The sequence below is a fragment of the Podarcis raffonei genome, chromosome 5, assembly GCF_027172205.1.
Source record: "Podarcis raffonei isolate rPodRaf1 chromosome 5, rPodRaf1.pri, whole genome shotgun sequence".
Classification (NCBI taxonomy): Eukaryota; Metazoa; Chordata; class Lepidosauria; order Squamata; family Lacertidae; genus Podarcis; species Podarcis raffonei.
This window is the reverse complement of record NC_070606.1, coordinates 57195107-57207409: the sequence shown is the minus strand read 5'-3', so window position 1 is coordinate 57207409 and position 12303 is coordinate 57195107. Positions and strand designations below refer to the sequence as shown.

Below are 12303 nucleotides of genomic sequence, written 5' to 3'. Positions count from 1 at the left end.
TGACCAGTTCATAAACCAGTTTCAAAAAACCATAGTTAAGGCTGCCCAGTTTGTTTCCATTTGGACATAATAAACCACAATTGGTTAAAAGCAAGTGAAAGCTTTGTGACCCCACAATGGATGCAACCCACGATCCCTATTACCTATCTGCATTTCACTTTGGGTTGAATTAAGGCTGTGCAGAGCGGGGCAGACACATATTTGCTCAGAAATAAGCTCAGTCAAGTAGTCTTAACATCAATCATTCAGCACTATCCTCGATGAAAAAGCAGCCCTGCCAAATCATTGAATTCCATATGTTGACGAATGCCTGTAGATTAAACAGGTTATATTAACATTTAGTATTAGTGCCATACTCTGCTCAGCACCATCCACATGTTTAAGACAAAGGAAATAGGATCGTGTTTGTTCCTCTCTTACTACAAATGGAACACAAATGGTTGTAATGAAAGCCATAATTTACTTTTGGAACAGAATGCAGTGTAACATTTATCCCAGAGATACAGTAATGCCTAAGGATGTATCCATCATTTCTCAGCACAGATTGAAAGGGCTCCTTAACTGAATTGTACACACTAGAACTCTGCACACTGTTTATATGTAGGACCGTCACTTCTGTAGTGGCAATGTGTACAGATGACAAACTTCATCACTGTTCATGATTTATTCAAGTGTACATCAACTTCTAGTTATATTATGTGCATGGTCCAGTGTCAACATGTCAACCTGTCAAAAAAATAAACATTCAGTTACTACATCTTGCACAACTTCTATTTATTAACACACAGTGGCAGTATTTTGCCCAAACCAGGAAAATTCATATACTGGCTTGTTCTGAAGCCATTAACCAGTTTCCTGGCTCATACAAAATGGGAAATTACAGTTAACAGAAGACTTCCTGGTTGGTTTGCTGGCTCACACATTTAAGGCTTATTATACGATCATACAAATGGGGATACACTGCTGACATGAAATAACATGCTATTTAGTTGGGCAGAACTTAAAGGTATGCTCACAATTGGATGTCAAGAGGATATGAAAGCAACCACTTCCCCTTATTTCTGCATTTAGATACTCTTGTCATGCCACTCAGTGAAGAACCGAGTGACATAAAATAGGATAAAAATGCACATGCTGAGCAATTGCTGCTATCTGAACTATCAACTTTTCCTTAGCCAACTCTATTAAGACATCTATGAAATTTAAACTCATGGCAAACATCCCAGGTTTCAAAAACAAGCAAATTAACCTTGCATATCCTGTATCAAAATTCTGGTACTATGCATCTGCTCCTGTTGTTTGATTAGCTGAAGAACAGAGTGTTACACAAATTCAAGATCACTACACTTTGTTATGCCATTTAAGAAAGCCCTTCTATGTTCAAGTTGAGATTAGAGAGACAGCAACATATGATAACAACATTCCTGGTAGGAAATAACTTCATTCATGTCGTAATCTGCTTAAAGCCCTATGAAATGATTTACTCGTAACAATACAAGTGCTTAAGATCCTAAACTTGCATTTGACATTTCATGTACAGATACAGAGATTTACCTGGATTTCTGGAGGTTTTAAGCCCTACTGGCATCAGTAAAATATGGCAGACACTTACCCATCTTATTTCTGTGTCACGGCTGGAGTTTGCTTCTTAGGCCTCAGTTTAAAATACAGGATGATACTTGCAATCGTTGCATATGTAGCTATAACATACTAAAGACAGAAAATGATATTATTCCTCAGATCAAACACATTTCAAAGGGTTGTTTTTCTGTTATTTAAGTGCAGGAAAGAGAGAAATGGATTATTAAAAGTACCTGAGTTTATTAAAGCCCAAATCTGACAGGAAGGCAGGGCTGTCCACCTGTCAAATCACCTAATGTAATAATGTTGTCAGGTGACACCACCTTGGGTGCTAAGACATCACCTTCTGAAGTGTGTTCCAAGGATATTTCATTTAAACTTCTTAGAAACGCATTTCAAAGTGAAGGCCACACCACAGGATACCAGAGGCAGGGCAAGTGGTTTGTGGAATAGAGCCTTGCAAACCAAATTAGGATCCCTGCCAAGCCTAATTCGGTCTGTGTGCCAGAGGTGCCCACCCCACACATTCCCAAATCAATTCAGGAACTTTTGAGAATCAACTTCTTTGTTTCTTAGCAGTTATTTAACTTACATTTCTTCTGCCTGTCATGGTGTAGGTATTGAAATATTTATGAAACCCTGTGAATTGGTGTTGTGACCCAGCATCGTGTCCTGCCATCACTATTAGTCCTAGATTTAAAAAAAGGAAGTTAGTACTGAATCTTTTTTTAAAAATCTACAGTATCTTCCAGCCAAAGTAGACCAACTTCATTCCAATTATTTACATTTGAGCATGAAAGCATTAGCTACTAAAACTACATAGGAGGATCTACTCAATGCTGTTATTCTGAATTGTTTGCTACATCTAATACCAATATATTTTACAGTGCTGACCTTCAAACAATGGTTACTTCTGAAGTTAAGAGTGATGCTTCAAGAAACATAATATGGGCTTGTAAATAACGAATTATTTAGCCACCTGAGCCTCCATAGAGCAGGTTACGGATTTGCCACTATTCACACACATGGGTAATAATAATAATAATAATAATAATAGATAACCTAATAAAAGTTGCATGTCCTATTTGTAAGAATGATGTAATCCATAGTTTTAATTGACATCAGTATACTTCATGCAGTAAATTTATCTTATCGTTCCAGAGTACAACTCCTGTATCACCTATACTTGGTCAAGTCAATGACCAACAAGACCAACAACTGTAATTTCCCACCCCAAGGAGTCAGGCCACCAATGTCATAGCTAAAGGCGTAAGTCTGGGCAGAAAGCAAGCACTTTCAAACAGACCTTCAAACACTGTTGTTCAGCAAGAAGCGGAAGGGAATAGGCATCAACCACTGAAACATTCAAATCAATTCACTGAGGAAAACTAGTTAGATCTAGTGTAGACCAACTTACCAAATGTTTCTCAACTGTGATTAACGCAGGTATCTCCTCAACAGGTGGATTGATTTTACACTGCAAACCTGAAAAAAAAAGGAAAGAGACGGCTCATCCTCTTGCAGATACAGGGACACTACGGGGTCATAAGCAAAGCCAACCAGAGTCTGGTGCTATGTGTAACACCAGAACTTCAGAAAAAGGAAACCACTCCGTTTTGCATATTCCCATTGGGATATTTCACTAACCAGAAAGTTATTTTATGCATCATCGTTTACTAGTGAAATAATAGCCTTTAAACAGTTCAAACTGCTCAGTACTTTTCAATCAACATAATAGAAGCTCCTTTAGACCTCGGCTAGCTATTACCAACCATTGAACCAACTTCAGTTATTTCATATGAACAGCAACCTGCGTATAAAGAGTATCAAACACTAAATTACTCTATATACCAACCAATGACATTCATAACGAGTTTTGAAGACAACAGACAGAATAGAAAACGACAGCCTAAATCCCTCGGCCCGGTCGGAAACAGCAGCACAAAAATGCTGACCCTTTGGACCTATGCAGGAGCTATTGGCTTACTAAACTGAATTTCAATTGCCATAGCAATCCTTGAAGGTTACTCCTACCAGGCTCTGTGTGTCACAAGACACTAACAGGACCTCTACCCTTTTTACAGATGCTACTCAAACTCCCCAAGAAAATAAACTTCTGCCGAGCCAAGTCAGGGCCCGCCGCAGTTATTACCCGCTTTCTCCTCCCGATAACAACCATTCAATGCCCTTCGTGTGCAAGATGGCGTCGCTCAAACAGCCGTCCTTTCCGCTTGCCTCTGATTGGCTGAGGCGCGCCGCCCTGACGAGTAAGACGGCACCGCCTCAGAAAGGTATGATGGGATTGGGCAATTTGCGTGTTTGTCAAAGTTACCGGATTCCTTCCGCTCTGTGACGACTAATAAACCCTCCCGCGAGTTCTACCACGGCCCGGTTTCCGTAAAGCACACTTCCGGTTGCCCTTTGCTGGCCTTCGAATTCGTTTCCGGGTTACGGAGCAGATGGCGGCTCTCACGCCCCAGGCGTGCCAGTGAGTTGAAGAAGCGTGGGGGACATAAGGTACATAAGCTGAGCTCTCTGGAAAAGAGGGATAATGACGGAAAGGAGGGTGGTCTGAGGAGAGGGGGCCGAGTCCGAGTGAGCTGGGGATTGAGAAATACGGCAAGGTGGGTTGCACGTGTAGAACTAGCGTGGCTGTGTGAGTGCCTTGCGGGTTCGCCGCCGGAGTGCTTGCTGTGACGCGCCTCCGCTTTTCTGATTGCAGGATCTCTCACAGAAGACATGGGAAGGGGGGCTGTGTGGCTTGATTTAACTTCCGTGCAGAAAATTAAATAGTCTGTAACCCTGGAAATCAGGGTGTGGAGTGATCATACCGCTTCCCACCCTCAAACTCTGTTTTGCTAAGGGGTTGGGGGACGGTGAAGTTTGGAGTATGGACGACCGTCAGTGCCCCACTTTCTTCCCACTAAAGCCATTCATCCCGTGTTTTTTTTGTGTGTGTTTTTTAATAAATATTTAAAGCTGCTTTATGGACATAAAAGCAGAGTGAAAATAGTGCTCTTATCTGCCCCAGCTTCCACTTTGTGCCCTCTGAGCTATATAAAAATGTTTATATTTTAAAACTAGCAAAAGATTGCTAGATTTTTCTGAGTGTATGTGGGGGAAATGATTAAAATACTGCTATGGTTATGAAGCAAAGTCATTTAGAATAGTGCATATTGTTCATATTGTTTGTGAAATGCTCTCTTTTTACTTTGTCATATTTTAAAATGCAAAGGTTCTGGGTCTCTAATAGCTGCACAACAGCCAGAAATCAACAGGTGAGTTATTTTATTGGCTGAGTGACAGAATCATAGACTTGGAAGAGGACCCAATCATAGAGTTGGAAGGGACCCTGAGGATCATCTAGTCCAACCCCTGGGATGCCCCATGCAGGGATCAAACCTGTGACCTTGGTGTTATTGGTGCCACGCTCTAACCAACTGAGCTAATGGTAGAAAATACTATTTATTGATCTCCACTTATGTAGGCATTGAATACTTAGGATCTTGGTTCATGAAATAACTCTTTGTTACTTAAGAACAAAGGAAGGACTAGCTTATTTTTGCATCTCTACCAGTAGACATTCAGTTTGAGTAGGTGTGGTACAGTGTTTGCACATCATAGATTAACAATATTTATGAGCTCTTGGTGTCCTGATACTCTCATGAGTGTTGTCTTGTTTTAGAGAATGAATCATCTTCAAAAGCACAACAATTATTTTACTCCTGTTATTTTAAAGTCTGTCCTCATTCTTTGCATATAAGAAAATGTTCGTGTTGGTTTTGCCCTTTTGAACACGATTTGTATATGCAAATAACTTCGTTGCTTCCATTGCAGAAAGATAACCATGTCATCTGTAGAAGAGAATTTCCCTCGAGGTGGCCCACAAAGGAAAAGTCAAGAAGAAAAAGCGGCCAGACAGTCAACAGTAGAGCAGGATAATTTATTCAAAGTATGCAAATTGTGAACATATTAAGTTGCCTTAATATGGTTCATCTTGTCGCTTATTATTGCCTATTCTGCTTGGTAGCAATTCTCTAACTGCTTACAGAGGTGTTTCTCAAACCCTCTTACCTGTAGCAATTTTAACTGGAGTTGCCAAGGATTCAGCTCAGATTCTTCAGCGTTCAATGCATATACTGTACTTTATCACTGTGCTATAGCCCCAGATTGATGCACTGACATTGTTCTTAAGAATAACACAATAAGTGGTTCTGGGAACTCTTCAGGATAGAATAGAAATGCCTGTGCTGTATAAACAAGTTTCCTGCCGATTAAGCTGTAGCTTCTGATTTTGGCTCATTTCAATAAGCCAGAGTTTGGCCTGGTTTGGGCATAGCAACAAATTGTGGTTAGTTTAGTTTAAACTCAGAAGTGAATGCTTCAAATTTCTTCCTCTGATGTGTGCCAGAGGAAGAGAGAGGAGGTGGAGCACTTCAGCCTCAATTCTGAGCTCACTTGCTTCCATAACACTAAACTGGGTTAGTGCAGGAACTTGTCAATCTCAAGATGTTGTTGATCTTCAACTCCCACCAGCCCTAGCTATCATGGCCATTGGTTAGAAATGATGGCAGTTGTAATCCAGCAATATCTGGAAGGTCGCAGCATCTCCATTCTTGTTTAACTTTAGATCTGTACAGCTCCTTTGAGTTTCAGACCAGGCCTTACTTAAGATTAAACTCTCTTAAACATGCTTACGTTCATGGGTCCCTTTGCAGCTCTAAAACTAAACTATTGTTTTAGGGAAGCAACTGTCTTTTCAAAATCTTGAAATGTCTTTCTTTTTTTTAAAATGTCTTAGACGCAACATGAAGAAGTGACCAAGAAAAGAAAGAAAAACCATCAAGATGAAACAAAGCCAAAAAAACTCAAGCTTGAGAAGAAAGCCGCTGTAAAAATTGGTGTTAAACATTTTGAATTTCTAACAGTTGAGGTTGGTCTATAATTTGTATTATGGCTTATTTTCACACTGTGGCAAATAACTACACAATAATAAGTAGTACCATTTCAAATAGTAGCGTATGAGACAGGAGTTGATTGTACATCATTGTGGTAGTGAGAGAATTCATAGCATGCAGAAGGCAATGATGTAATTTTCCCCTTCCGCTTTTCTTTGGATTTTTAAGGTCTTGTTAAAAAGGGCACTTACAGCTTTTATTTTATTAACATTATACCTTTTCCCCCTGTGGGGACCCAGAGTCTAGTTGTGTAAAACACAGGAGAAAAAAGTGTTTCTGAAAGTTGCTCATTACCTGTCCTTGTTTTTTAAACAGTCCCTCACTGCAGGGGTACTGCTCTTAGGATGCGTGAAAGAGTCTAATCAGTTTGAGCTGGTGATCAGCTTGCCCAATGGACTCACTGGATTTGTGCAAGTGACACGTATAAGTGATGCCTATAATGAGATGCTGAATGAACAGGTGGCTACAGATGAGCACTTAGAGGTAAGACAAGGTGCGTGTGTGTTACGTAGTTGTTTGGTGGGTTCTGCAAGTACCACGAAGTAGCAGGTTTCTTCTGTTCAGGGCTTTCTCTTGCCTCCTCTGTTTCCTGCTCTGTCCTGAAGAGGTCTACATTATAAAAGACCATTTAGAGCTGCCTTTACAATACCTGACTTGCTTTGGTGCCAAGATGGGGAACTTGAGGCCATCCAGATGTTGTTAGCCACCCCCAACAGCTACAGCTAGAGGTGATGTGAGTTGTAGTCCAACATCTGGAGTGCCCTGCTTTGGTGTTTTGCACACTGCAAGAATGGGAGGATGTGCATTGAAATTAATATCTTCGGAATTGAATAAAAGGAAAGAAGGTAGACCTTTTTTAAAAAAACACTTGTAGATTTTGATTGACACATCCCATTCCAGTCTGGAACAACATATGCTGATGTGTTTGCCCATTCTTTAGGGATACGTTTGTATTGAGGGAGAGAAAGGGTTAATAGGTTGACCAATAAGAAAGCCCAGAGGCAGGGCCTACCTGATTTTGAGGCTCAGCCCAGCCCAGAGGTTTTGACAGTTAGTTCGGGTGGTTCTTTTTTTGGGGGGGGGATAGAGGAGTTAGAGACAGGGACAAGACTGAGAGGCAATAGAGTGACAACGTTTCAAATATATTTTAAAACTTGTTTGTGTTTGAAATAAACTTTAATCTTCATTGTTAACTCTACCTGACTGAAACGCAATACTTCACCGGGGAACCCTGGGTTTCCTCCCCACAAAATTGGTGGCAGCAGAAGAATAAAGTAGTGGTGTACAGGTCAATAGTCCGTGAAACAACCAGGGGCTTTGTACGAACGCCACAAATTGGTGGTAGAGGTGGGATGAATACACTGTGAGGGGAAAGGTAAATCTGGGAATGATTACCTTATCCTGGGTATGAAGACATATTGATATAGTTGTGGAAAACCCCAGTGTATGAGGCGAAGCCAACGTAATAAATTGAAAAGAGAACTTGAAGCTATTCTGGCAGAGGTTTTAGACTTGTGGTTGGGTGAAGGGAGCTTGCAGGGTCAGTGTGGAGACCCAGTGCAGGACTTTGGGGCCAGAGTCTAAAAGGGAACCTAGCCGGAGGGAATAGCAGTGAGAAAAATTTCTTATCTGACTCTTGTTTTGCTGTCAAATTACACTCACTCGAAATGCCACCCAAAAAGCCAAGAAACCCTGTTAGGGAAACAACATATGAAAGGTCTGAAGAAGAGGAAAATGGGAATCCTCAGGGAGAAGGGCAGAATTTAGAGGAAATATTAGAAATTCCCTCTTAGTTCCCTTTTAGACTCTGGCCCCGAAGTCCTGCATTGGGTCTCCACACAGCCAGTAATATGAATTTCCTTTGGCTTGCCATCTGTATTTTGGAGGAAATAAGCTTTGAATAGTTAAATGGCTGCATTGCAACCCCTTCAGTAATCAACATCCTCTGTAGCATGTTCAAAAATTCAGTTGTATTGCTTACAGCAGAACATTTTGTTTGGCCAAAGTTTCAGAGTCAGTGACTAGATATTGCTGTTGCTGTTTTGATATGTTCCTTATTTTAGTCTTTATCCATTAAACTATCTTTTTGCAGGATCTGAATTCTCTCTCAGATCTCTTTACCCCAGGAATGCTGGTCAGATGTGCTGTGGTTGGTGTGGAGAAGACTACTACAGGTCGTCAGAGTATACAGCTAACAATCAACCCCAAAGATGTCAACAAGGCTTTGAATGCTGCCACTCTGAGACCTGGCATGGTATGAAACATATGAATTATCTGTTTACACCTGCCTTTTCAAAATTATGTCATGTAGCTTACAAAAAATAAAATATAATATAGCAAAATAAAAAGCACAAAACTACAACAATTAATAACACTTTAGCAGATAAATAGCTTTGAAATAAGTAACAATTGAAAGAAGCAGTAATAAAAACTCAGTGTGATGAATTAAGATGTCTGGATAAATAAAAATGCCTTTACTTGGTGCCAGAAAGTCATCCATGTAGGTGCCAGGTATGCAGACCTGGAGAGGGGTTTTCATGGAAAAGAACCTCTGGTATCATCACATACCCTAACCTCAGTAGCCGGGGAACCTGACAATCGGCATCATCAGATGAGCTCAAAACATATCCTCTGTTAATTTTTTGTGATTTGATATGGGAAATTGTTCTTGTGCCTTTTATAAGAATGCAGGGAATAGAATTTCAGCAGGTGCCGATATCTTTTCCTAATATTGCTGTAAAGGGTATAGGTCTCGTTTGTGGAAGCCCAAAGTCCTGTTTCTTTTCAGGGAAACTTGAGTGCTTGAGGAGGGAGGAACAACAACAAGGAGTCTGATAAAATTTCCTTTAAGCTTACACTTCTTCTCCAAACAGCTGCTCTCTGGCTGCATCTCTAGTGTGGAAGATCACGGTTACCTTATTGACATAGGCATCCAAGCAACAAAAGCATTTCTGCCTCGTCAGAAAGCCAAGACCTACCTGCAGTCAGCCAACAAAGGTATAACTATACTTAGGAGTACTGGGTTTAAGGCAGGGGGAGAAGCAAATGGGTGGTTTAGAGAACTGTAAAATCTTAGATTTGGGAGTTACCAGAGGCAGAATTTACTGCCCAATGTTTGTTTGTGTGTGTGTGTGTGTGTGTGTGTGTGTGTGTGTGTTTGAGAGAGAGATTCTTGAGTACATATCATTGTACAGTAACTTATAAGCGGCCAGCTGTTGCCTGGCTTCTCTTGTTTAGGAAGCTTTTTATGCAAGGTGGAGTATTTCAGTCTAGGATGAAAAGTGTTTTAATGTGATGAACATGTGAAAGGATTTCAGAAGTAGCTGGTGCCACGAAATAATGGCCATAGTGATAGAAAGGTAATGTCAAAACTTTGCTGATAAGTGATGATAGTTGCATGTGTTGGTCTCTTAGGGACTGAGCTGAAGATAGGCCAATACTTCAACTGCCTTATTGAAGAAGTAAAGAATGGTGGGCGGATAATCCGCATGACCATTGATCAGTCGGAGGTTGCTGCAGCTATTGCCACAGAAGAACAAAACTGGTCCCTTGGCAATTTGCTACCTGGGCTGGTGGTGAAAGCCCAGATTCAGGAGGTAAGCTGTTCTTTACAAATTGATGTACTAATCTTATTTTCTTCTCTCTTGGAAGAGTACAGTGAAATTATTAAATTTCCTAACACATCTGCATTTTAAACAAAAGATGCATTCGCTTTGTTCCATTCTGACTACTGAGGTTGGTTAAAATATAAGGATAATTGCAAAAATAGGGGCTTTTTGTTGGAAACATCTATAACCCTGTGTCTGAACCATATGAGGTTTTTGTTTTGTTTTTTCTTCTAGCTTAACCTAGATTTTTAAAAATCTCTATAGGGTGATATTCAACATTAGCCCTACTCAAGCTACCCCATTGAAGTTAATGCACATGACTTAGGTTCATTAATTTCAATGTGTCTGCTCTGAGTAGGACTTGGTTGATTACCACCCTAAAATGTTATTAAATCTAGTGATTTACAGCACTAGAAAACATAATTTGGAACCACCAGCAAAAAATCATTAATATTGTATACATAAAAACATGTAATACATATAAACCATAAAACACACATTTACATTTCATGATAGCCACATTAGAACTCAATATTCATCTAATATTCATCTAGATCTGTCAGAGAAATTCTTCTGATTAATTTTACATCTTGCAGGGCAATTTTTGTTTCCTTTTGAATATTTCCAGGTGACTCCTTTTGGACTTTCTCTAAGTTTTTTGTCTTCCTTCTCTGGACTTGTGGACTACATGCACATGATTTCTACAAAATCAAGAAACTACTCACCAGGTCAGACGGTAAGTGATTTTATAGCAAGGCTTAAATTGTGTTAAGGTGGTGCTGCAGGACTTGGTTAAGATATGAATTGAACAAGTGCATCTCTCTATGGTTTCGCCATAGTCATGGAAGCTAGAATGTTTAAGAGAAGTAAAGTACCATTCTCAGCACATTCCCTATTTTTCCTACAAACTTAACACCTCCCCCCCCCTTTGTGTTTTCCCCTTCAGGTGAAAGCATGCATTCTCTTCAACAATCCTACCTCCAAGGCAATACGCCTATCTCTGCGCCCAGTTTTCCTCCAGCCCGGCACTCAACTTGGCAAGCTATCTAGTGATCAGATTGGCATGGTAGTTCCAGACTCCACAGTTGAGACCTTTCTCAAAAAGACTGGTGCCATCTTCAAGCTGGATGGTGGCTGCCTAGCTTTTGCACATGTAAGTAACTCGATGCTGATTGCACCTTGTAGGAAGGTAGACCCTTTCAACCATCATCGCTGATGTTTGGAGAGCAGTACATCAGCACTTTTGCCCATTACCGATTCAATACATAGATGTGTCTTGGCATCTGTTTGTGAATGTGTTATATGATGTCTTAATTCGTCCTGGAGAAGAGCCCAGAGTCTGAAGGTAGCAAAGAGCTTTTCTAGATTCCTTTGTTGTTTGCTCACCCTTGTTAGATGCAATCATAACCTCTGTTGTCACATTGTAATTCATATTGGAAGGTAGAATCAGATAGATGCAGAAACTAGGCTTTGCTTTGCTTTCTGGATTACAGCAGGGTTAATCTTAAACTAGAAAACTGTCTGGATTTATAATTTAATCTTCATTTTCTGCACTATCTTTATACCTCTTTCAGATAAAACATCTTTCAGATACTGCCAAATCTTTCAAACCTGCAGCATTCAAGCCTGGAAGCAAACATAAATGCCGAATTATTGAGTACAGCCCAATGGATGATGTGGTGGTGGTGTCTCTCAAACAGTAAGCTTTAGAGTGCAATTTGAGTGAACCAATCTGTGACGTGTCTTTATATACTCATGTTTCAAGCATATCTCCATGTCTTAAATTCTATGCATAGATGGAACTTCCTTATGCCTAATCAATACATTTCAGTTGGGACATAAGTCCCATTGCTTTCAGAACAACTGCATACCTGTGCAGTGGATTGCATTTGTACATTTTAAAAATTGGTTCCATAGGTATCCAAACTTTCTGCCTTCAGGTGATGTTTTGCTACTTAAGTTACAAATGAAATTCTGTTGAGGTCCTTTCTAGCATCTGATGAATTTCTGTCCAGGCACAGCCATTAACCCACCCCATGTACACCAAGGCCACACCAAGGCTAGATCATGGCACACAATGTGAATGATATTTAGCCCAATGATACCCTACCTCATTTAGATCATATATACCAAGTTTCATACTGACAGCACAGATA

The 12303-nt window shown here is 40.2% G+C and overlaps 2 protein-coding genes and 1 long non-coding RNA gene across 5 annotated transcripts in view; 1 reads left to right on the top strand and 2 right to left on the bottom strand.

Annotated features, from left to right (window-relative positions):
* LOC128414279 (uncharacterized) overlaps positions 1–12303 on the bottom strand; it is a 137558-nt gene that overhangs the window by 64496 nt on the left and 60759 nt on the right. The gene's annotated exons all lie outside the window — the stretch shown is intronic.
* ATP5MK (ATP synthase membrane subunit k) lies at positions 441–3932 on the bottom strand. Of its 2 annotated transcripts, none has more exons than XM_053389324.1 (5): positions 3914–3932; positions 2999–3066; positions 2174–2271; positions 1613–1710; positions 441–726 (listed from the first exon to the last, which is right to left on the bottom strand). In XM_053389324.1, exons 3-4 carry the CDS (start codon positions 2258–2260, stop codon positions 1618–1620), a joined length of 180 nt encoding a protein of 59 aa, XP_053245299.1. In that variant the 5' UTR covers positions 2261–2271; positions 2999–3066; positions 3914–3932; the 3' UTR covers positions 441–726; positions 1613–1617. The 2 variants fall into 2 exon arrangements, with proteins under 2 accessions (XP_053245299.1, XP_053245298.1); XM_053389323.1 differs by lacking the exon at positions 3914–3932 and adding an exon at positions 3734–3833.
* Positions 3969–12303, top strand: part of PDCD11 (programmed cell death 11) — a 28915-nt gene continuing 20580 nt past the window's right edge. Inside the window, exons 1-10 of one of the 2 annotated variants that reach the window (XM_053389294.1) lie at positions 3969–4069; positions 5419–5533; positions 6383–6514; positions 6855–7022; positions 8632–8793; positions 9413–9536; positions 9954–10135; positions 10776–10883; positions 11094–11300; positions 11722–11846. In XM_053389294.1, coding sequence (XP_053245269.1) covers positions 4041–4069; positions 5419–5533; positions 6383–6514; positions 6855–7022; positions 8632–8793; positions 9413–9536; positions 9954–10135; positions 10776–10883; positions 11094–11300; positions 11722–11846 — 1352 coding nt within the window. In that variant the 5' untranslated portion in view covers positions 3969–4040. The other variant, XM_053389296.1, reaches the window with a different exon arrangement.

What these genes read in the sequence shown, in the direction of transcription:
- ATP5MK (XM_053389324.1), bottom strand. Translation starts at nt 2,260, where the DNA reads ATGGCAGGACACGATGCTGGGTCACAACACCAATTCACAGGGTTTCAT. An exon ending in CCATGACAGGCAGAAGAAAT is followed by an intron (nt 1,711 to 2,173) that starts GTAAGTTAAATA and finishes TTCTGTCTTTAG; the next exon opens with TATGTTATAGCTACATATGC.